Source organism: Pagrus pagrus, assembly GCF_965226575.1.
Source record: "Pagrus pagrus genome assembly, chromosome: 22".
Taxonomy (NCBI): Eukaryota; Metazoa; Chordata; class Actinopteri; order Spariformes; family Sparidae; genus Pagrus; species Pagrus pagrus.
The window spans coordinates 21,385,534-21,411,344 of NC_140204.1; the positions used below are offsets into that span (position 1 = coordinate 21,385,534).

General features: G+C 39.8%; 1 protein-coding gene across 23 annotated transcripts in view; it reads right to left on the minus strand.

Moving 5' to 3' along the window:
- LOC311251631 (calcium/calmodulin-dependent protein kinase type II delta chain) overlaps window positions 1–17,224 on the minus strand; it is a gene marked incomplete at its 3' end in the record, with an annotated part of 101,096 nt that extends 83,872 nt beyond the window's left edge. For all 23 annotated transcript variants that reach the window (XM_084344143.1, XM_084344141.1, XM_084344139.1 and 20 more), the window contains exons 1-2: window positions 16,890–17,224; window positions 14,396–14,490 (exon numbers count right to left, since the gene is read on the minus strand). In XM_084344143.1, coding sequence (XP_084200269.1) covers window positions 14,396–14,490; window positions 16,890–16,951 — 157 coding nt within the window. In that variant the 5' untranslated portion in view covers window positions 16,952–17,224. The remainder of the gene's footprint in view (window positions 1–14,395; window positions 14,491–16,889) is intronic.
- Window positions 17,225–25,811: the final 8,587 nt, after the last annotated feature.

Consider the following 25,811-nt stretch of genomic DNA (forward strand, 5'->3'; position numbering starts at 1 on the left):
CAGGGCGCAGGTATGACGTGCAACAATCAAGGAGTATGGTTTAGACCTGCTCAATTTGGAAAGTTGTCATGAGATGACTTTTGCTGTGAATTGGCGCAATAAAGACTGAACAATGGTATCCAGCTAGACTAGCTACTGCATGTGTAAAATGGTGATACCATTTAGCAAGTGGGGCACTCCATAGAGCTCAAAACACATCAATGATCCACACTGTAGAACTGGCTGACAGCACATGTTTCTAAACTACCATGAACATTTCTTTTGAGTCAACCCCAAACACAAACACCCCAAAATCACTAGTCAGTGCACCAAACCTGTGACATTTTTTCTCCAAGTGAGGAAAAACATTTTCAGTTTGCATAATCCAGTTGAACGTTAAATTTTTTAAATGAGGAATTGCTAAAACTGGTAATTCTAAGTGCTGTATCATAGGCAACTCGACTTGTGGATGAGCTGTAAGATGTAGTCATCAAAATCAAAGCAAAAACAGGCTTGAAATATTTCACAAAATGAATTTTTCTATGATATTCTTTTATTTTTTATTTTTATTGTTTTAGATGCACCTGTAGATGATCTGTACATGTGTATGTAAACTTTTGACCATGACTGTATGTACTAGGGCTGCAACAACTAATCGATTAAATCGATTAAAATCAATTATAAAAATAGTTGGCAATTAATTTAGTCATCGATTTGTTGGAACTATGTTATGCGCATGTGCTGCATGCGCTTCAGCAACGTCTCAGGTGGTGGCAGTAAGCCAGCCAATGCCGTGTCTTCCTTGCCTGGAGGAAACATTTGAAAAATGGCGGAGGCAAGCACAACAGATAGTTTAGTGGAGACTTTTTTCAAAGGAAGGTCTGCACACCAAAGCAAGCAGCTGCACTGACTGATGGTATCCTGAATATGTTGGTAACTGACATGAGGCCACTATCAATGGTGGAGGATGAAGGATTCAGACAAATGATTACATGTCCTCAACCCTGGTTACACTCTTCCCTTGAGGACCCATTTTACCAAACTGATGGAGAGGGAGTACAAGCAGACATTCCAAGCAGTGAAGAGTGACATAAAAGCCACCCAGAGCGAAATTGCTCTCACCACTGATGTGTGGACAAGTGTAGCCACGGAAGCCTACCTTGGCATTACATGCCATTACATTGGAGACGAATAGAACATGAAGTCAATCTGCCTTACGACCATGCCACTAGAGGAAAGACATACGGCATCCAACATTGCAGAATGGTTGGAAGAGGTAGTAGCCAGGTTTGAAATTCCCCCAAGCAAAATTATCACTATTGTGCATGACAATGGTGCCAATATTGTGGCTGCAGCAAAACTACTAGGGAAGAGGCATGGGTGGTCCTCAGTCCGCTGCGCTGGCCACACCTTGCAGCTGGTGATCAATTCTTCACTGAAGCACTCAAGCATTGAAAAAGCAGTTGGGGCTGCAAGATGTCTCGTGGAACACTTTAGAAAAAGTGAGCTAGCCTGCAACAAACTGAGACAAAAACAGCAACAAATGGGAACACCTGAGCACAAGCTTGTTCAGGATGTAAGCACTAGATGGAACAGCAAATTTTATATGATTAGCCGACTGCTTGAGCAAAGGTGGCCTGTAACTGCCACGCTGTCCGACTCGACTGTTACACAGAGAGGCAAACGGTACCTTGACTTAAAAGCCGACCAGTGGAACCTACTTGAAGAGCTTTCCACAGCCCTTAAACCCTTTGAATGTGCCACTGTGTTTATGAGTGGGGAGAAATACACAACAATCGCTGCAGTACCTCCACTTGTGAAGGGGCTACTGAAGTCCACCGAGAGTGTTGTCTTCGAGTCAGCGGCAGTGCAGGCTTTCCAAGTCACTGCTACAGAGCAACTTCAACAGCGATGGAAGAAGGAGACTGCTTTCTCTGACACAGCACCGAACACAGTGATCCTCTCCTCCGCCCTGGACCCGAGGTTCAGAAAACTGAAGTTTCTGACACCTGAGCAGGTCTTTAAGGTGCAAGCCAAAGTGCAAACACAGGCATTCGAAGTGAGAAGGGATCATCAGCAGCAGTGTGATAGTGTCCATGAGCAAACCAGCGTCACCTCCACCATTACTGTAGCTGCTCCTGCACCTACAACTCCTGTTTCTTTACTTGACTCACTCCTTGATTCTGAAACCAGCAGTGAAGAAGAGCATAGAGAGGGGGAAGGTGAGGATCTCAATAGCCAAGTGAGGAACAAGGTCCTCACATACTTTGGAGAGAAGCCCCTTCCCAAGGAAGAAAATCCATTACATTGGTGGAAGGCTAATGAGAATAGATATCCCACCTTGGCCAGGTTAGCAAAGTCCTACTTATGCATTCCTGGCACCTCAACACCATCTGAGTGCCTCTTCTCTGCAGCAGGCAACATCGCTTCCAAGAAGAGAGCCAGCCTTAGCCCATAGCATGTGGACATGCTAACATTTTTGCATTGCAATGCACAGTTTCTTGTAAGTCAGTGAGAGTGAGGGTGTTCCTGCAGAACCATTCTTTCATACTCCAATTCTACCTCCATGGCCTGTTGTTGAAGAGCCATTTAGCAAAGCCAGTTAAACACTTGGTTCGTGCTTTATGTTTTTCTTTGTTATTTAAACTGTTCTTAGCTAAATCACCTCCCTTTTTTAAACTGAAGACTTGAACAGGTTTTTGTTTTGAGAACAAATGGAACTATGTGAAATTTGTCAAAACCTATATATATTGTGTTTTTGTTGATAACTTAAAAACCGTTCAGCTACAAACTGAAGTGCACTTTATACATTTTATTATTATTATTATTATTATTATTATTATTAATTTTATGTTTTTGTTTGTTTGATTAATTTGGCTCCTTTTTTAATGGAAGACTTTAAAAGGTTTTTGTGTTGAGAAAAAATGTAAATGTAATGTAGTTATGTGCACTTTATAAAAAACAATTTTTTTAACATTTGCTTTGTTTTATTTGGCAAGTTGTTTGAAAGAACATGGTTCAAGAAGACCAGTACGCTGTTTTTTGAATAAAATACTGGGAAGGATATAAATGTAGTTTTTGTCTTTTTATCCGATTAATAATCGATTAATCGAAGTAATAATCAACAGATTAATTGATTATCAAATTAGTTGTTAGTTGAAGCCCTAGTATGTACAAAGATGTTTTCAGTCCCATTTTTGAGGCAACAGTGCTAACCACTGTAACACCATGCTGCTACTGTTGTGATGAACACAAATATCAAGTTCAAACGCTAATGCCACAAAGAATAGGAAAGGCAGAGAACAGGACAGAGAGTGAGGGAAAGAGTTGCTTTACCAGAGAGCCATAAAGCTTCAGAGGGACAGAGAGAGACTGACCTTGTGCTCTCAAAGCCAGCAGAGTGGTTTATTAAGGCGGAGGAGAGCACCGCTGGAAGATTCTGTCTCTAGATTGGAGCACCCAGTCTCTGTCTGACAGACAAAGAAGCCCTAATTAAAGCAGGCAGCCTGTCCCTCAAGTGGCTGCCCTACTTGGCTAAATGAGGATTTAGTATAAAGCCCAGAGGAAATACTCCAGTTTATCAGTTTCAAAGAGATGGGAAGAGGCGGCACCTGAGTGGATGACACCAATGAAAGACAAGTCAGGAGGGGCCTCGGGCTTACCTATTGTAGCCTTGACAAATAATACAAAACGTTAAATAGAAGTTCTAATGCATATAACAATAATTATATTTCTCTCTCCTGTGTAAAACGTCTTATGATACTTTAACTCCTTCACTTGCGATATTGACTCTTCCCAAGCATAAACAGAACAAGCAACAATTTTCTATTGCGTGCCCTGGCCAAAAACTTGTATGTGTTGACTCTCATCCCTAACAAAATGGTCCCTGATAAAGTCAACAGAACCACATAATCTGCAAAAAGCAGATATCTAATCCTGTGACAACCATGCAAGACACTGTGCCCATTCTGGCTGCACCTTTAGATGCTGACCATGGAATTGGACTAAAATAGGCGACAATGTGCAACCCTGACAAGGCCTAACAGCCAGCAAGAAAGTGGCATTCAAATTAGCTCAACATTAGCAACATTATTATCAGCTACCCTTACAGAACACCATCTTATACGGGCCAGCCATCGCTTTCAGACAGGCTATAGACTGGCTAACATTATCACTAACATTACAACAAATTGCATTATTGGGGTATTTTCAGCAGTGTAACTAGGAAACTGCATATGCTTGTCACAATGGAAACAAATCATAGGATTGTGGTATTTTTGGAACTACAGTGTAGAGGATTGTGATGTTTATAACTTCGGCCAGCTGCTTTACCCTCCTAATGCAGCTCTGTCAGCTCACCAAAGCTTCTCACCTTTCTCTGCCCTGTCAGTGGCTCTGAGCCTTCAGTGTTGATTGGCTATTACTCTTGTAATCGGCCAGGCCAGTAATTTGTCGACCCCTACTCCATATCAAAACGATTCAGCTGAGGTGGTTAGGGTATATGAATAGGATGCCTCCTGGACAAGTCCCTGTGGATGTATTCTAGTCATGTCCAACTGGGATGTGTTCTGGGCAGACTCAGACATGCTGGAGGAATTACACATGCCATATGGTAAGGGAACTCCTCGAAATCCTCAAGGAAGACCTGGAGGACCAGGCTGGGGAAAAAGAGATTTGGACTTTGATCACAACCTGGACCCAGTGAAATATGGATGGATTGGCAACTCAATCATGTTTTTGAAGGGTAATACCAATGATTCAGCATCAAAAACACAACACACATTCATAAATACTCTGTCTGAGATAAGACAAAGGTCAAACTTGCTTCAAAAGCAATCACCGTTGCATTTTTTTTTTTTTTTAAATCTCTACTCATCTTCCTACATAAATGAAAGGTTTTTTGCTTTATTTCAGACATGTATTTTCTTAGAGTTCCCTTTGTCAATTCCATGATTGTTATGATTATTAAAGGACAGGCAGGCTAACAATGCAATATGAGAGTAATCTAATTAGCGGGCATCATGTAAGCAATCTACAAAGAAGAGTTAATCAACAAATTAAAAATAGAAAGCAATACCACGCAATGTGACGATGTGACAATAAAGAGAAAGAGGAGGAATACAATCTGTTTGATGGATTTTGAGACTAAAATTCGTCATATTAAGCAGTGTATGTTCTATATCTCTTGATATTATCGTTTTCAGATTGTTTTAATAATTTCGAATCAGACACCGTGCCACTAAAAACCCTCCTCAACCTGCCTTAAGAAGGTTCTCATAAAGTCTAGATTTAAAGTTTTGCTGTCTTGTAAACATACACATTTGTTTTAACCTAAGATCTACCGATACAGTTACTTCCTTCACAAAACCCATTCTGATACCTGAACTTTGTATATCAGCTGGTACCAAGTACCGATTTAACTGAAGTCACATGCCATTTTTGGATATTGGGTATTTGTGTGTAAAAAAATAAAATCAATCAATCAATCAGTTGCATACACGCATATTAGACACTGCTGGGTCGCAGGGCCCCATTTCCAAAAAATATATTATGTGGTATGGGATCAGGGCATAGATATACTCACGGGTACTGATGCCAACATTTTAATCAATATCAGAGGCATTGCTGATTCTGGTACCTGTATTGGAACATCCCTAGTGTTGACCACTTTGAAGACATCCAAGTGCTTGTTAATCATGGCTTAGGGCAGCAATTTACTTTGTACCACCATAAATGGCTGAAAATAGAGAGGAAAAAAGTTGGTTGTTTGGTTCAACCAATAGTACAAAACTTACATATTCAAATGAAACAGAGACGGGCAGTAAATTGTCACATTTGAAAGGCTGGAACCAGAGATTATTTGGCTTCTTATAATAACTTAAATAAATAAAAATCACTTGAGTTATTGACATCGATTTTCTGTCAAACTGATCGTTACATTGTTTCTCTTCTAATTTACGAGTATAAGCATTCAAACACCTATTTGCTCTCAGTCGAATATGAGCTGAAAGAAAGCCAACAGACAGAAAAGTGGCCCTTTTTTTTCTCCTGGTTGATTCATCAAACAAAGGCTCGACTTCAGAGTGACTGAGACACTAATCCACGGAAATCCCCCCAGTGTTTTTATTTGAGAAGAGACAATGCAGCTTATCGGTGTTGATGAGGCACCTTCTGTAGGCTTTGATTGAGTGGCTGATACCGGACAAATCAGCGTAGTTCATCATCACACAGTCAATACCTGCAATCTGCTGCCTGCCAGCTTAGCACTACAAAGAATTTTGAACAACTGTATCCCAAAAAAAACTTAAGAAGATGGTAAGTGTGGCCGGTTGTCATGAACTGGTATATTGTGTTGCTGAATGGTTAATTAATTTTTTTAGCTTGCCATTTGATGGATGATGTGTTTATCTTAAACGTACATCATGCTGATAATTTCCAATGACTTGGTGTCCTCCATTCTTTCATTTCCACTGCTCATTATTCTCTCACTTATTCATCCCTTCTTTAGCCTGAACACAGTAAGCTAGAGTTGTGGAGGAAATAACATTATTTACCATTTAAAAACAGAAAAGCTGGGATGATAATTCTTTCCCTTGCCAGTTGATTGATGGGTAAATTAGGCAGGCAGAGATAAAAATACCAGATGCCAAGGACTGGAGAGGCCTCCACTCCCGCTGACAGTTGTCCTATAACAGGGCAGTCTGATTTCTGTTTTTCACGCTCCCTTGCGTTGTTCTAAAGAGATATTTTTAGCCTGCCGCGAGCAACTGTGCATCAGTTACAAGAAGAGGGAGTCTGGGGTGAATTATTACAGATGTACAAACACAATCCTGTCATTGCACTAACTGTTAAGATTCCTGGTGCATTTCAACTGTAAAGGCACCAGAAACACTTTCCTTCTTTACACGACTGAATATGTGACTCAAAATCCAGTTCAAAGCAGACAGTTTAGGAGCTCCAGGGCCTTTTGTCTCAGCTTAATCAAACACAGGGGGTTCAACACACTGAGGATTTATGTGGAAAAAAGAAAAGAAACGCAAATAGATACAACAAAACTCCATCCGTTTTCTCCTGGTGAAACACACACAGAGCAGACAAAGAAAACAAGGGGGTTTTGTTTAGCAGAAGCTGAATTTTCAGTCACAAGAATGTTGACAGCTATCCACATTTGTTTATAATCAAGACAAGTCAAAAGGGGACACAGGGGCTTCTGAGACACTGTGCCGAAAAAAAAAAAAATCACTGTTTCCAACTTCTCAAAATTGAACTTTTGCTGGTATTTTTAGTCTTCAATGACAATAAATTGAATATCTTTGCATTTTGGGTTGTTTGGTCAATGAAAATGGTCAGAAAACACAAGCAATTTGTCAACTTGAGTTCAATCAAGAAAATAATTAGCAGAAAACTCATAAGGAGAATAGTTACTTGTACCAACACTAGTTACCAGAAGCTTTTTTTATAATATTTTGTAACGGACAAGACAGTGAAAAGATTTCACCAGTTCTAATTTTTTCATAGCCATGGACTTAATTGATAGCATAGTTTTAGTTTGATAGTTCAGGGGAGATAAAACATTAGCAATATGTATCAGAGATAGACACGTCATCCATATAAATGGTCTAATTAACGTTTCATATTATTTGTCAAGACTACAGCAGGTAAGCCTGAGGCCCCTCCTGACTTGTCTATCATTGGTGTCATTCAATTTCTTTGATACTGATGAACTGGAGTATTTCCTCTGGGCTTTATACTAAAAGGAAATAGTTCCATAAAATGCTCAATAGTTTCATGTGTATGCATTAACAAACTTGACAGCACACAGCCAATAAGCCCTGACATATAAACAGCCTATCATTACCCTTGATGATGGAGCGTGCTAAGAGTGACGGGCGAACAGCCAATGATTTATCATCATGTGTGTAGTTTGGCTGACAACAACAGAAGAACGTTTCAGAGGCATTACTATGGGCCATAGTTCTCACAAGACCAGACATGCTTTGCCTGTGAAATTATTAACTCACAAGTATTAATGTCTGCTTTTGTTGCGGTCTGATACTGCCGCCTACAAGCCGCAGCTGTGCTGGCAAACACACTGGCTATTTCGGCCTTGGTACCACTCCTCTGTTGCTCCTCTCGGTGTCACACATTCTGCAGAGCCGAATGCAGTGTCTCTGGGCTTGTTAGGTAGAGCTGACAGGCCAGCTCTGGCCGCAACTGCTCTGCCACCTGGCCTGTTTGCTCTACCTACGAGCCAAGAGACACTGCAGTTGCACATATAATAACTGATTAATAACCGGTGAGATTGCCCATATGGCAGTATTTTTGTTAATTTGTGTGATTTTGTGTTTTTTTATTATGTTAACGTAATTATAATCTGGTCTTTAAAAATGATATAAATATGACAGGTCATTAAAAACATTATCAATAATTATCAATATTGGCAAATATGAAACTTCACTATCGTGACAGACTTTTTGGCCATATCGTCCAGGCCTAGGCTGAACTCAACCACCTGCCTAGGAGACATGCATGACTCTGATGTTCAGATAGTGTTTAGTGCTGCAGTACATTATTGATTTATCTATCAGCTATGCTACTGAATTTTGTCTAGTCTGTACAATGTCAGGAAAAAGTCAAAATAGCGTGAAAAAAAAGGTGTCAACTAGTGTTGATGATGATAAAAAACTGAAAAAAGTCAAGAAAATCGAGTGTTTGAAATTTCTTCCGTAGAAATTATTTAAAATATTAATCAAACTGTTGTCAATTGATTTTCTGACTACTTACCAATTGCTTCAGCACTACTAATAAATGTGTTCATACACTTTCCAGATAATGGAATAGTTTGATATTCTGGATAATTCTTGTATTCCCTTCCTTCCCAAGAGTTAGATGAAAAGATTAATACCACACTTTTATCTCTGCAGTGAATATGAAGCAACAGCTAGCAGTTGAGCGGAGCATAAAGACTGTAAACATGGGGAAACAGTTACTTTATTTCCTAAGGTAACAAATTCTGCCTAGCAACACCTTTTAAGCTCACTTAACATTACTCTTTATATTTTATTTGTTTAATCTACATAAATATTAAATTTAAATATTAAAAGCTGTTATTTTTTTTACCCAGAGCATTGTCTTCCTTGTGTCGGCACTGGTTGCCTGGCAACCTCAGGATCACGGAAAGGCTCAAGGAAGTTTCCAGACTTTGTGCCAAGCTATGCTAACTAACTGCTGACTGTAGCCATAGATTTACTGGAAAGATATTGGTCTTCTCAACTAACAGATGGCAAGAACGCAAATAACAAAATTTGTCAAAATGTGGCACTATTGCTCTGACAGCATCCCACTGCCTATCCAGGTATGGAAACAAGTGCTAACATATCATTTTCGTATCCTTCATAGCAAACATTAACCAGTCTACAAGAACTCTTAGCCAATTATTTAATCTTACATACCATTTAGAGATGGACATTGGACACACTTTAGACATGAGTGACAGACTATTTAAATAGTGACAGAGACACAAGGACATTCTCTCTGGGCGTTCTGAGTCATCACTTATGCTTGTGTCAACAGCTCGCTGGCCATCCAAGTCACAGGCCATATGGGTCAGCCAGGACCTGAGGGATGAGCTGTGGATACAATGCCAAGACACACTCAAAAGTCTTTGCAGGGGGAACTGTGTAAATTGCGTGTGAGCCTCTGACATTAGCTGCCAAGCCAACCGCTGGCACTGCAAACACACCGACCAGCGGTGTGTGCTCTGATAGAGCACTTCATTTAGACACTTCGAGGGGTCAGGTCATCACCCTTAAACACAAAAAGCAGTTGGCTCAGGCTTGTTAATCTACACTTTCTGTGTAGTATTTGGGCCTGTGTAAACATGACTTACATAGAACTTACAGGCTCATTGCTGCAAAATGAAGGTAGATAAAAATTCAGTAAATTAGATTATTGTTCTTTGTTTAACTGAATGAGTCTGAGCTTTGCGATTCATACAACACAAACACCATCATGCACTTGGACAATTAACAGCACCAAGACTGTCATATACTCCAACGCCTATATTACCCCACAGACTATATTTAGCTCTCCATCTCTTTTGTTTCCATGGGAATGAAGAGTTCACCGTGAGCGGCTGGGGCCTCGGGTATTTTCCAGAAGCAAAACGTCAGAATGGCTGGCTCCTGAACCGTGGCTAGCTTTTCCACAGCCTGGTGGGTTTGTCAAGTGATCATTTTCACTCCGCTGAGTCCAAGCATCACTAGGGCTGTGTTCAACCACTGCCCTAGTTTTTCCTCCATACGAGCCAGTGCTGTCAGAGAAGACAGGCTTTCACTTCAGTACATCTGGATAATGTTTTCGTTACATGTTCTGTGCTTGTCCCAGTATTAGGGCTATGAGTGCTTTATTTGGAAGGAAGTGGCTTGGGCAAATAAATACACAAACAAATTTGTGAACTTCCACCATGATCAAAACAATTTCTTAAAAAATAAGGTAGAGAATTTAAAATAAATAAATAAATGAATAAACAAACAAACAAACAGGTAGATAAGACCTTGTAAAAGAACATTCAGAACAGGAAGAAAGACATACTTGAAGAGTATACACATGTTGGCAATGATTTATTTCAAATATACTTTTAACAGAAGAGCTATTCATGACCTCAACCATGGTCTCATATGCAACAGACCCACTTGAACAGGCTGTGTAAAAAGGGCTTATATGTACAGGCTGCTCCACTTGACCACTCAAGCTTAAAAAAAGAGGCAACGACACCTCAAACATTAACAAAATGACACAAAGGCACAACAACTATTGAATACTGCATCTTTCAAATGTCTTGATATGATCTGGCATGTTTGACACTCAGGATCCAATCAAAGTGGAGGCAACACCCTAAGGAGTCACACTAATGCTGCTCTCAAACCAAGCTGTGTCCTACCTACAGTACATATCAGTGACCCACTTCCTGATTCCCCTGAGTGGAGGAGTGACCTCGCACTGTGCTTTTCCTGTAAAATATTCTTGACAGTATACTTCAATTGATGGCACGAATATGCTCTCAAGTTACAACAATTTGAAGCTTAATGTTCGATATAGATTTTAAAAATTCAATGCTGATGTATTCATTTGGGAAAATACACTATGATGATGATATCAACTGCAGTACAACCACGTCAATATTCCTTGGAAGTGCACTCCAAAAGCACTGCCTTTGGTGTGAAGCCAAGGTTTACAGCCACATGAAGCCTCTCCGATGGGATGGAACTTCCTGTTTAAGATTTCTCCTCACGCAGCAGCAGTGTCAGCAGCGCTGGCAGTGACTCTGGGGTTTCCCCTCATTGAACGTGATCTTCACTTCAGCCTGCCTGCTTCAATATCTATCAGACGGTCTAACAGCACACTGCTGTCTATCTGCCTGAAGGCACAGTTTGCCTTCAGTAATGTTTTCTCTCTATCTCTTCTGAACACCACTGCTGTCATGTGGAACCTCTGTAAGGTGGATTAGGGGGAATTTCACTATTTGAGGCTGCAATGTGCAATTTTTTTTAGCAACAAATAAATCAGAGGTACAGTTATAAAATGTATCATCTGTAACCCATCTGTTTGCCTGAATAGTGTCTTTCAGTGACAGGGGTTCTGATATGCTGTTAACCATATTGTGGCTTCTCATCATAACCAATGGTGATCTGGGTTGTGGTCATGTGGTTATCATATTGAACATATTAACTACAGAGAAGGAGGGTCATATTAACAACAATAATGTAGTGAGAATATACAAGTAGTGATCTGGCCACTTTCAGGTCAGACAACTTATCAAAATGACAACTGGTGTGGGTATCTGTCCAAGAAAGAAGATTATTTTTTTGTATTAGGATTGTTATTAATTTCAGGTCAAGAATACAATTACAATAGAATTTGGTATATCACAACTTGTGTATTATCTTCAAAGTTTTGCACTCAGTTAACAAAATACCACCTCAGGTTCTGTCTCAAGATTTATAGCTATCATTTCGGACTTGTCTCAGTCTCGGCCACAGGCACAAGTCAGTCTATAGTCCCAGAGCAGACTTGAGAGGCTTAAAAGTACAGGTAATGCTTAATTAGTCCTTAAATAACTAAGCATTCATATTTAAGACATGCAGTTTGATTTAAGTATGCTTTATTTAATATTGAATTAGTCTTGATTGAATTAAGGAGGACGGTTGTGCCTTAGCGGAGGTATGCGCTCTACTGAGTGGCATTCTAGTTTATTCTGAACATATTTATACTGCATTCTCAGAGTTGTAGTCCAAATTTTAGCATATAAAGGCACATTTGCCTAGGTACATTGTTTCCCGTTTCTGTCACATTTTAACAAAGGCCTGTACTGAGAGACTGAAATGATATAAAACTCGATATGGCTGCAACTAATGATTAGTTTCATAATCAATCAGCAGATTTTTACTATACAAATACAATAAAAATACCCAAAAAAGGCAAAATATGCTCATCACCCAGAGCCCAAGATGAGGTCTTCAGAAGTCTTGCTTAGTCCAATCAACAGTCCAAAACACAAATATCCAGTTTACAACAGTCTCAAGCTACTTTAGATTCATCTGGACTTAATCTAGAGGCAAGGAACAAGAGCAATAGATGACCAGAATGTTAGTTTTACCAATAGGCCAAAACTATGAAAATACAGTCTGTCTTCTACATGATGCTGTTAATGCTGTTAGGAAACCCCCTGCTTCCCTCATGAGACCCTACATCTGTAGCTGCTGTGCTGTTGCTCACCATCACTGTGTGCCTTTTCAAGCATATCTCCTTTTGTTTGTGTATTTGTGTGTTGTGCACTTTCACATCAGCCCAGGGATCAATCAGCTGCGCATAATCCGGACAGGGGGAGCTTCTGCCCACACTGCACAGATAGTGATGGACAGAATAGAAAAGGTGAGGAGAGGAAAATAAAGAATCCATGCCTGCACTTCCTGAACAAACACTCAGTTACAGATGCGAGCAGACCAAAAGGTCACCAGGAGGAGTTTTTCTTGATTCAGCCAGCATGCTGCCTTCACTGGCTTGTGTTTCACTGTGAAAGACAGCGCAGTGAGTCACATACAGCTCATCAGACATCAGAGGCTGTGGTTGATATCAGAGAATGAGTCACAAAAGGAGCTCCTTCATGTTGGTGCCATTTTGATGAGTGAACTTACAATAAATGGAAATCATGAAAGTGAAAGGGAATTTCAAGCTCTCGTAATCTGACCACCTCCTGCTCACACAGACATGACTGAGAGAAGGTGTGAGAAAACATGTACAGTCAAAACAAAAGAAGTTGGTTTGAGAGGTGACATGGCACAGTTTCACACAGAGGTGCTGTCCCAGAGCGACCTGTGCCACAGCCTTGTGTCTCTACACATCAAGGTTAACAGAATAACAACATCTAGTGTGACAATAGCTTCTTCTGAGGTTAAAGTAGGCCTGAGCGATAAAACGACTGCAATATGTATCTGCGATGACACCTTGTTTCACATGTACGCATTAAATGCAAACGAACTTAACAGCACATAGCCAATAGGCCCTGGCTTATAAACAGCCTATCATATCCCTTGATAACGTGTGCTATGTGTGACACCCGAACAGCAAATCATTTAGCAGGTATGTAGTTCTGTTGCGCCATCACCATGTGACCGACAACAACAGAAGAGCTTGTCAGAGGCATTACTTTGGGTCGCAGTTCTCACCAGACCGGCGTGTAAAACTTAACTCACAGAGTTTTAATGTCTGCTTTTCTTGCGGTCTGATACGGCAGCCTATGAGCCGTAGCTGTGCCAGCAAGCACACCAACCACTTTGGCCACTGTCCCTGTCTTCTGCTGCTCCTCTTGGTGTCACATGGAGCCACTCTTCACTGCTGGAGTGTCTCTGGGCTTGTTACATAGAGCAAACAGGCTGGCTCTGGCCACTGCTGCTCTGCCACCCAGCCTGCAGAGACACTGCAGCTGTGACAGCCAAGGTGTTCGGCACAACCACCGAGGCAACTACAGCCCACAATCACTGTTTTACAAACCATCCGCGAGAAAAGAACAACTAACCAACCAATTAACACTAGTGAGAAAATGAGTACTGCCGGAGAGGAAATTGTGAATGAAAAAGGGACAGGTCAGTTATTTTTATTCATTTGTGTGATTTTACTTGTGTGTTTTTTTTTATTATGTTAACGTAATTATAACCTGTGTGCCTTGATTAAATGATTTTATTCAAAATAATGAGGTTAAATTCAACCTTTTTTCACCTGGTCTTAATAAGACAGGTCATTTAAAATGATCAGTAATTATCAATATCTGCCAATATGAAATTTTGCTATCATGATAGACTTTTTGGTCATATTGCACAGGCCTAGGTTAAAGCCACATTACAGAACATGTACTCACCCCTGGCAGACAACTTCTTGGTATTGATTATTTTGGCTGCGTATTCCTGCCCTGTGGAGATCTTCATGCACCGTCTCACCACAGAGAAAGCACCCCTACAGGAGAGTTAGAGATGTCACTGTATGGCAAGGTTTTCCAAAACACAAACACACACACTTGACATATACATATATACATATATATATATATATATATATATATATATATATATATATATATATATATATATTGACAATTTTTGATTTGACATTTTTATATATATATATATATATACATATATATATATATATATATATATATATATATATATATATATTGACAATTTTTGATTTGACATTTTTATATATATATATATATATACATATATATATATATATATATATATATATATATATATATATATATATATATATATATATACACACATATATATATATATATAAATATATAAAAAAAGCCTAGTATGGGCTACTTTTGGAGAAGGCAATATCGGACAGACAGCATGACAGCAACATTTTTGTAACTAAACATTTTTAGAGCAGAAACTCCTAACAGACTGAACAGACTGTTTATACTCCTTTAAACTTTAAATAAACATAAGATTAGTAATAACTTGTTTTGAGTAACTTGTGTATCGATTACAGTTTCCTAACTATATTTGTTTTAATCTTGTAAAGCACTTTGTGACCTCTCTGCTTCATGTATACAAAAGTGCTTTAATGTTCATACGAGAGATGTATCAAGTTGATCCTGAGCTTTTAGGCATTTCAGTATATTTTTTTAAAGAGTAACACAGAGTGTGTTGATGGGTCTTGGGTACTACTCCATATGTGAAAAAAGTAATATAAAGCCTTTTGTGGCTCCAGAAGTAGCTGCATGTACTCTGATAAATTCCCTTCAGTGATGTCACTCAGTGGCTCAGATGCATTGTGGATAATGTAGATGCCAGGTTTTGAACCTTTGTCGGACTCATTATGGACAGTTGAAAACAAAAAGATCTAAAGTGATACAGCAGAACCAGAGATATCACCTTTTTATTCCACACAGCCAGACCTGGCATTCAATGAACAGCAGACTGAGGGAGATGTCAACCAAGCACAGTCTGAGCACACCCACACAGTGCTTTAAAAGAGGTCTAATCAGGAACAATAGTGAAAAAACCTGTGCAGGCAGAGAGTGGCTTTAACATCTCTTTTTGGCTAATGTGGATTAGTAGAATTTGCTTGATAGCTATATTTGACTTGTTGGGGTATAAAATAATCATATTGCTCAGCAGGATCTTCCAAAAACACTCTGATGTAAAAAAGTACTTTCACGTTCACATTTCCGGAATGTATGTAAGGATACCAACAAGTGGTAACATGACATCCGAGGAAGGCAGGGGTCTTGTTGCAGACTGTGTAAAGCGCTGTTCCGAAGAGCGAATAGTGAACAGATTTCACCACTCACTACAACATACCGATTGACTTTTTAAGAAGTCCCTCATTCACCGTGCATGTATACACCCCCCTTTTAGCCTTAAAATAGGTTGCTCAGTCTAAAACTATGCAGCTGGATAACAGGAATTCAAATCACTGTGTGCATGGCTCCATTACAAGATTTTTCCTAACAGATACATGTGGAATAAAGCCTGCAGGGAGCCTACAGGAGAACTCTCTCCATGTAAACCAGACCTGCAAACCTGTTTTTAGCGACATTCCTGAAGACGGAGTGGAGCAGTAATTGATGCCATGGCTGGTATTTTAGTCAGTTAATGTGATGAATAATGTTGATAGAACTACTTATCAGTTATATGATACGTTTGTTACGGTTCTCAGGTACACCACTGTGGAATGAGGAAAGGCATGTTCAGATCCTTGTCTACATATTGTTGCCCTCACGGGTGTAGTAGTGTGCGGAGGGCTTCGTTTAATTAAAGCTCCAAGACAGGTGCGTCTCCGCCGACGTCGCCAAATTCCATTCAAATTTCTGCAAGTTTTTAATTGCCTGGCACGTCGCCGGAGGAGCAAGCTCCTAAAATCACTGTTTACGATGACTGACGAATTATGATATAGCAATTAAACATTCGGCATGCTTTCCAAGGCACTCGGTGGCGCGTGCTTTACAAAATCCAACTTTTTGAACTGATACGAAAGGTACGGATCTGTACTGTCGCCCCGAAATACAAGCTAATGGGCGTTACCGAGCAGGGATTGAAAAAGTTGAGATAAAAATGAAAGCGTGGGAAGTATTCAATATGCGACCTCGGGAACAGAGTCTGTCACGTTTTCTCTCACGCTCGCTTTCTTCGTCAACAACCAAAGTTCATTAAATGGACAGCATTTTGAATTTGAGTTCGCGAGACAGCCCTGCCTACACGCGCTAACTGAACGCGTCAGGTGGGGACAGGTAAGCGGAGGTCTCCCGGTACAGCGGGAGTAAAGGCACCGGGCAGTTAAGCGTCACTTTCATTGAAACTGTCGATGAAAACAACTCGAAAATGAGGCAAACTTACTTCCCCAGCTCCTCGTACAGCTGGTACTCATCGGTGAACCGAGTGCAGGTCGTTGAAGCCATGTTAAGGTGAGAGGAGGAGACCGACTCGCAGCTTCGCGCTTTAGTGCTCTCCACAGATCCTTTCCCCCCTCTGCGTCCCAAAGTGCCACTTGTCGCCTTTCGGGGGACAAAATTAACAGCAAACTTTGACTTCAGTTATTCATTAAAGTCTTCTGGATGCTCTGGAAGCTCGTCTTCGCTCCTCCTGGTTACTGTTCGCAGACCCCGGGTTACTCCTGGAGTTGACAGGGACGTCGCAACCTGCTGTTGTGTTTGACTCAACACTGACACTTGGATCAGTTGACCGCAGTCAAGACACACTCAATGTAGACTGTCAGACATCCGGCGGGGGACTTTCAAAATAAAACTCCAAATAAATTGAAATTGTAGGCCTATTGCTTTTAATGTAGTTGCCTATGCAATATATGTCTACATCATTTTTAAAGGAAAAACATTAATTGTTGAAAATATTTGCAACACAGTATTTAGTCATGTTTTAGGTCATTTTAAACCAATTTAGATCTGGCGTCTCTTCCATGTAATTAATCATATGCTGTCATCTAAATTATGCAATAACGCAAGTCATATGTGTTTAAAATTAATTCAGCAAAAGTTAAGAGAGGAACGTTTTGCCAACAGATAAGTATCAGGACCATCTGACAGGCAAAGTGACTCAACTTTTGAGTGGTATGTTTTTAATATAATCTAACTGCATTTGTATCTCAAGTTCATCTCTTGTTTGTTTGTTTGTTTGTTTTACCTGGACCTGGAATTTACAGATGTATTTATCACTAACATACATTTTTTTGCAATTTTGTTCCATAGTTGTATCATCACAAGTCGTCAAGGCCTGACCATGAAGGTAAGTGAATCAATTATAATCTACTGTTAATATCTAGAAGTAACTATTTTGCACCTCATAAGAAGGAAACATATTGCAAGAGCAATAATAAAAACACTTTTATTTTTAAAGTGTATAATCAAGTAGATGACTGAATGATGAATAGATTAGCAGACATGTTGGAACCCACCTTTAAATTATTTGTTTTGTCTCATGAAAGCATACCTTAAACTTTGCACTACTGTGTATATTTAAATGTTACATTCCCATTTTCCCCCTTTATTTGGGAACTAAATGTTGTACCAAACATATTTCCTCCAAAACTTTTATATTTTATTTTGGAGGTAAATAACTAAACATCCGTTTTCCTTGGTATGCCATGTCTTGCTTCTCACAGCTTTTCCTTGTTGAAAATACTACACAAGAGCTCCATCTAGCCACAGGGCTGACCTACTGCCTTACATCTGCTTTGGGGAATTGGTGCAACTCAGAATATAAAACCCACAGAACCACATTTCCATAAACACTTGGTCACAGCTATGCTATTTTAGATTTTGTTGATGAGATCCAAACCATACAGCAAAATTGGAAGAAAAAAAAAACCAAACAAACATATTTTGCTTTGACACAGATTGTTTTTACCTGAGTCAACAGGGAATGTGCAGTATCATCTGGGTCATTATCTAAAAAAAAAACTGGGAGCACAATATGTTTTCTCATCTTGGTTTTGGCTGAAGCGTTTACCACCAGCGTAAAAAAAACAAAGACTTTCCATATCGTGCTTCACATGCTGTTCTGGTATCATTTTTTGTTCCTGCTCAGGCAATCTCCCCCTATACTGGCTATATGCCCAGAAAGTGGGGCCTGCCCTTCAGTGTGAGAACCACTACGTTATGAGAGCATGGTTGCACTTCAGAGCTGCTATTGACATTTAGCTAGTAGGAAAAGAAAGGAAATCAGCAAGCTGTGAGAAGGAAAGACAAATAATTGCTAGTCGTAGTAGGACATAAAGCTCTTTCCTGCAAGCGTTTTTAAAGTTCATTGGCAGACACATTCCTGAGTCACCATTTTGATTCATAATTTTCTGTTAGTATGCTGATTTTTTGAATGCTTACTGCTAAAACTATGCTGATTAGTATCCAGAACACAATACAAGATTACCTGTCTGTTTGACAGTGGTGGAATAAGTACTCAGATCCAAGACAGCAGTGTAAAAGTAGCTTGCTCCATAACAAGTAAAAGTCCTGCATTCAAAATCTCACTTAAAGCAGCTTCAAGAAACTTTCATGGTGTTGATTCTGGCGGTGCCGTTATCCCAATCTAGAGGTCAGGGTCCTTCCTAAGCATCACAGAGTGGATTGAGGGCTCACAAGGTGAAGGGAAGGAAAGAAAATTCTGATGCACAAATCTGTGTCAACTTTTTTTTATTTCTACCTTTTTTTAATTTTTATTTTCTTTTTTCTGAAATATTAACTTCTTTAAGTTTAGAGGGCAAACATCTCTGCTAACAATTCACAGACTCAAATCATCACAATCGGTTTCATTTATATAGCCCGAAATCGCAATGACATTGTCCCACAAGGCTTAACAATCTGTACAGTGAATGACATCCTCTGTCCTTAGACCCTGAATTTGAAGTAAAAACTTCCCTTAATAAAACAAAAACCCTTTTAGCAGGGAAGAAACCTCAGGAAGAGCCACAGGGGAGGCATCCCTCTCCAAGGATGGACAGATGGACAGATTTTTTGTGAACTGAAATTGGGCTAAGAACTGTCCAACGCATTATTAAAACCTGGAAGGATAGTGGTGAACCGCCACAACCACAATGTGAAGAGAACTCAAGGGATTGGGACTAAACAGCTGTGTGGCCTTAAGAAAACCACTTATCAGTGAGGCTAATCTGAAGAAAAGGCTTCAGTTTGCTAGGGAGCATAAAGATTGGACTATGGAGCAATGGAAAAAGGTCATGTGGTCTTATGAGTCCAGATTTACTCTGTTCCACAGTGATGGGTGCATCAGGGTAAAAAGAGAGGCAGATGAAGTGATGCACCCATCATGCCTAGTGCCTACCGTACAAGCCTGTGTTATCTTCTGGGGTGGGGTTGATTCAGTTGGTCAGGTCTAGGTTCAGCAATGTTATGTGCCCAAAAAATGAGGTCAGCTGACTACCCGAATATACTATATGACCAGGTTTTTCCATCAATGGATGTTTTCTTCCCTGATGACACAGACATATTCCAAGATGACAATGGCATGATTCATCGGGTTCAAATTGTGTTCAGGGAGCATGAGACATCATTTTCACACATGGATTGGCCAACACAGATTCCAGACCTTAACCCCATTGAGAATCTTTGAGATGTGCTAGAGAAGACTTTATGCAGCGGCCCGACTCTCCCAGCATCAATACAACCTTGTATTGATGATACAAGAAATGAAAAGAAAATGAATGCAGCAGAAATAAATGTTATGACATTGCAGAAGCTTATCAAAATGATGCCACAGGGAATGCATGCGGTAATCAAAGCTAACGGTGGTCCAACACGTGTGTGACCTTTTTTTTTTTTTTGCCGGGCAGTGTATGTTAAACATACAAAATGCTTTACAAAATCCCTTATACAAAAGTTATGTCTACTTGAAGCCCTCTGTCCAACAGATGCTCGATCTGATTGCGATCTGGGAAAGTTGGAGGCCAGGTTGAAACCTTGAGCTCTCTATCAGATCCCTTGTTCTGCAGCTGGGGCCACGACCATTGTGTAGAGCCATTGCCATGAGGGGGTGTACTTGACCTGTGTTGTTTATTTACATTCTGTTGATAGTGTTAGTTTTATTTATTTATTTATTATTTATTTTTCATTGAATGCTGCTTTAAAGGTGGTATTTGTTAGAAAAGTGGTGCTGCTGTACACTGACTCCAGGTTGATGACCTTTGACCTCTTGCTGTCACTGGTTCTAGTCTGGTCTTGTAGATGTTGGGTTTAGGTGGTCCACCTGAACTGACTCCTTCTGCATCCATTCGTCAATTTACTGTTTCCTAGGTCAAGAATGAACTTTCAAGCTCATGACACCTTTTACTTTAACCTGAGTTGTGGACTGTACACGCTCAGATGGAGACCTTGAAGGCAACACAGTAATTCACGAGTAGTCACTGACTAATATATTAGGTCAAACATTACCAGGACACTAATAGCTAATCAAAGTAATTAGGTCGTAGTATTTCTAGAGCTGCTTTAATTTTTGATGTCCTTCAAAAAAACTCACTGAAGTAGATCAAATGTATACCGTTCGAAAAGTACAATTTAATAAGAACCTGTCAAGAAGTCTTTCCAGTACAGAGCCAGGTCCAAAATGTAACAATCAGGCGATCAGGTACACCTTGCACACCTACTGTTTACTGGATCTCCATTGATCCTCATTTAGCCTATATGCCTAATCTGATCTAATCCACCAGCATAGTCGTACATGGTCATCAGGTGTGTGTGTGTGTGTCTGTGTGTGTGTGTGCGCATGTGTCCACCATCTGCACCATCATTTAATCACTAGCTACTACCTATTTGAGTGTGTGGTGAGAGACTGAGAGATGATCACCTGTCATGTAAATAATCCTGCCCATCAGTTCATTCAGTGAGGAAAGACTGGATGGCTGCGAATTGCTCAAGAAAAAAAATAATTAAGCTGTCTGTATCTATCTGCATCAGCCCCATCACCATGATGATGATGTGCTATTTATAGGAGTAGAAGTGAGTCCAGTGCATGAATTTCCCTGCCTCTGCTGCCCTCTAGTGACAAGACATTGTCATGGAAATCCCTTGATTTTTACTGACAGAGCAACAGCCCATTCAATTAAAAGACCACTACATGATCAGGTTAAGTCTTCCCATATGAAAACATTTTTGACTTTTTTTTGTTAGGGGTATTCAACATTTTTCAGGTCAGGGACCCCTGAGCAATGCCCAAACTTTTTCCCTTGAAGGGCAAAAACCGAAACTTCACAGCCGGCCTCGGGTGAAAAACAAGCACCTATTGTATTGTGAGATACAAAATGTTACTACAATCCAAAGTTCCCCTAACTGACTAAGTTTTTGCACAGAATGTCTAATTAATAATGAAGCTTTGACATTCAAAAATGGTCCTTCCACTGATAAACCCTTTAGAGGTATAATATTAACAATAAATAACTATTAAATTGTGTCTATGTATAGATCAACTTATGGTTTTAAGTTTAACAGGTGGTAAGGGTTAGGTAAGAAGGAGACCTGGTTAGGTTTAGGAAAGGAGAGGAGGTGGTTAATAAATCAGACTGTCGCCAAGAAGAAGTCTTTACTGTGCACTTACAATGTTAAATGGACAGATCTGTCTAGAAATCTGGATCGGATTGCTTTATGGCACACAACTGGAAGAGGCCGCTGTTGTTCTAGTTCAGCTGAAACTAAAGCCCTGCAGTTTTGGCAATTGCAGATGATGTCGGAGGGAAAACCTGGTGGAAAAACAATAAAAACACATCCAATATGCCTGCCCTCTGGAGTAAAAGGCAAGGACGCCAGGGGAGGGTATAACTCATGGTCTTACGATGGATCATTGCTCACTTACGTTTTCAAAATCTACATTATATATCTGCACTCCTGTCATCAAAATCTGTATACATTCAGAATTGTTTCTTAGTGTTGGCCTGTGCTCTTCCAGATTCACAACCTTTACGTATATCTTGTGATCTACTTGTATCCAATATTTTTTCACTGTTATCTGCATACTCTGTAATTTTATTGGTCTGTTCTGTACACGTGACATCTATTTAATGTCTGTCTGTCCTGGGAGAGGGATTCCTCTTCTGTGGGATGTCCATTTTCTTCCCTACTGAAAGGGCTTTTATCGGGGGGAGTTTTTCCTTGAATTGAGGTTAAAGCCCCCTAAGACATTGTGATTTGTGATTTTAGGCTATAGAAATAAAACTGACTTGACTTACACACTTGAACTTACCTGATGTGTGTGGCCACAGTGTCACCTGAATCTGTGGATACTGAAGACAACAGAGGATGTGCAGGTTGTGTCCTCCAGAAAAAGGAAGGCTTCTTTCGTAGGAGGCAAACCTGCTACGACTGACTTGGTCTTAACGGACCACACAGTTTATATGATCTAATTAATGTCTTTTCATTCTTGACCTTGGAAAAAGTAGTCAAACATTTAACAAACATATAAGCATTGGAAAATCTGCCAGTCAAATCTTATGGCCTTGTTCTCTTTTTCTTTCAATTATTAAATGTACAAATGCTTTTGCTATGCTTTATGTTTAGGCTTTATTTATACAGTAAAAATGGTTTGCTATTGTTCTAGGTTTACATAGTAATAGTAAATGGGCCAGAAATGCCAAACCAAGGTAGGAATATATATCACTAAATTAAACTAAAAAAAACAAAAAACTAAATTTGAAGAGCAAATGTCAAAAATGTTAATGAATGAACTATTAACAGTATAGAAGTTTTGAAGTTATGAAGTCTATGTATGTTGTCCTGGTCTGTACTGGTCCAAAGATCCTATGTTGACAGGGGAAACACTTCCCTGGTCCCCAAGCTCCATGTTTGAACCACTAGCTGCACGGCTAACTGAGTTAACTAGCTAACAACAGCTACAATTACTCTGAAGTTATGCTGCCCCTATTTGTTTTGAGTATGAATTTGACTGGCAGCCAAAATTCTCTGTCAAAAATCTAATTTTTATCAATCATTTTTGTCTGATGGAAGGTTTTAGAGTGCGGCTGCCTGAAGTTTTCCACTGGAAACAGCTTTTAATATTCTTATTGACTGGTAGAGTTTTTCACTTTTTCTTTAGGAAAAAAAGGTTTTAAGACTCAGTTTATACAAAAATAACTCGATAAAAGCTCACATGTGCTTATTGTTAGATACAGATACAGACAGAGCCCTCTGGTTGTACTCTGCTTTCATTTTGTCCATGTTTGTGCACATTTGTGAACACTTACGGACAAAACTGAGCAGTACAACAAGAAATTCTTGGGTTCGGTGCGCTTCGTTGCTTTGTTGGTAGAGCATACGGACCATGTACAGAGGCTGTCCTCAACGCAGCAGCCCCAGGGTTTGAATCTGACCTGTTGCCTTTTGCTGCATGTCATCCCCCCTCTCTCATCCTATTTGTCTGTCCTCTCCTCTTTCTGTCCTCTCTAATAAAGCCATGAAAAGGCCAGAAAAACAAAACAAAGAAAAAAAGTCACTGTAGGGGCAGTGTAGGCAATAGTTCAAGTAAGATGACCATATGGCAAGTATAAACAAAGGTGGACATCTGAAAGTACCAGGAATGACGTTTGTTGTCAATTTTCTATCATTGGTAGAACACCCATGCCAACGTACAGGAAGCATTGGAAGTATGGGTTACTGTCACATCATTTGAGATGGACATAATGGGTGTAAAGACAGAATAAATAAGCCATTAGGATTTTTTGCAGTGAATAAAAGGTGAAACAAGATTACAGTGTATAATCACTTTACACCAGCGACGCTTTAATAGTCGGCAGCATAATGTACATTCAAAGTCATACATTCATAGCCCTTACTCCAACCCTAGCATCCTTTACATGTTTATTTGCAAGTAATACAGTTACAGTACATATTTACTACATTATATATACATCCGACACAACAGTACACACAGCACATGACGCATTAGAAACATAATCCTCCTCTCCTCCAGCCTTCCCCAACTCACAGGTGGTCTCGGTGACTCAGATGTGCAAAGACAGAGATTTATATCGTAACATACAGCTGTACATTCTCTCTCACTCAGTGCTGGTGTGAGCTGCAGGCAGCATGTAGACGATCCAACCTTCCCATCTGGTGGTGGGAGAGGCACAGAGAGGAGGTCAATGTGAAGACCCAGGAGGCTGGAGGAGAGTGAGCTCTTACTCACACATACTGTAGTTATGTAACACACATAGTCTGAAACATATGGGCTTTTGAGGGCCAATAACATGAGAAATATACTTGATTTCTTTAAACACAATGTTTAGGTTCCACACTCTGGATTACAGAAATAGGATCGAATAATTCCTATTATGTGATTTTCTAATTCTATCTATAAAAATCATATTCTCAATCGCGATTTCTCAATGAAGGAGAAGCAATACATGTAATTCACTTATTTATGGAAAAAAAGCTATATAGAGAGTATTTTGTGTCTCTTAAAACATATCTGGCTTCACCCTTGAACTTTTTTGCATGCTTTGCAAAACATTTCATAAACTCAAGTTTTCGATAACGACTGTCTAAATAAGCTTGATTATAATTGCCATTCAGATGCATGTCTGATTGTACCGTGTATTGTTCTTTCCCTGCACGTCTGCCTTGAGCCATGTGTGCACCACTCTGTTTTCCTAATTGTATAGTATTGAAAGAGCACTGAAGTTTACACCTCTATCAATCATACCTCAAGACGTGACCCACAGTTTGAACCAGGTTGAAGATGAGGTGAAGGACCAGCTGTGGTATGTCGACTCCAACTTGATCTGACACAAGGGTTTCCACGCCCCACCAGCAGACAGACTAAGGTGAAGGAGGAGGGGGGGAGGTACTTAGCCCTTCCTCCAGCTGGTGCCAAATTCAAACGTGATGAAACACAAGCAGTCAGATTGTAAATGTCAGGGTTAGCCAAACCTATTGGAAAGAAAATGATGGCTCATAAGCTAAGGGCAGCTTTTCCCCTGCTGGTGGTTAGCCTAGCATGCAGTCTGTATGATAAAGCTAGGCTAACCACAATCTTTTCTTCAACTCCGTGTCCAGTGGACAAACTTGGGATTGTTATCGGTCACCTCTGTCTTGGAAAGCAAGCACATTCTCCAACAGGCATGGATTGGCCATCGGGAAGTTCAGTAATCTTTTTAATAAGAAAAAAACTTTCATCAACTTCAACTGGAAATGGGTAAAATAAACATGTAAATTTGATTATTTTTTTTTTTACATTATAGCCTAAAAGGCAGACAATATTTGATAGACTAGCCCAGGCAATACAAATGATTAAATACTTGCTCTACAGGTG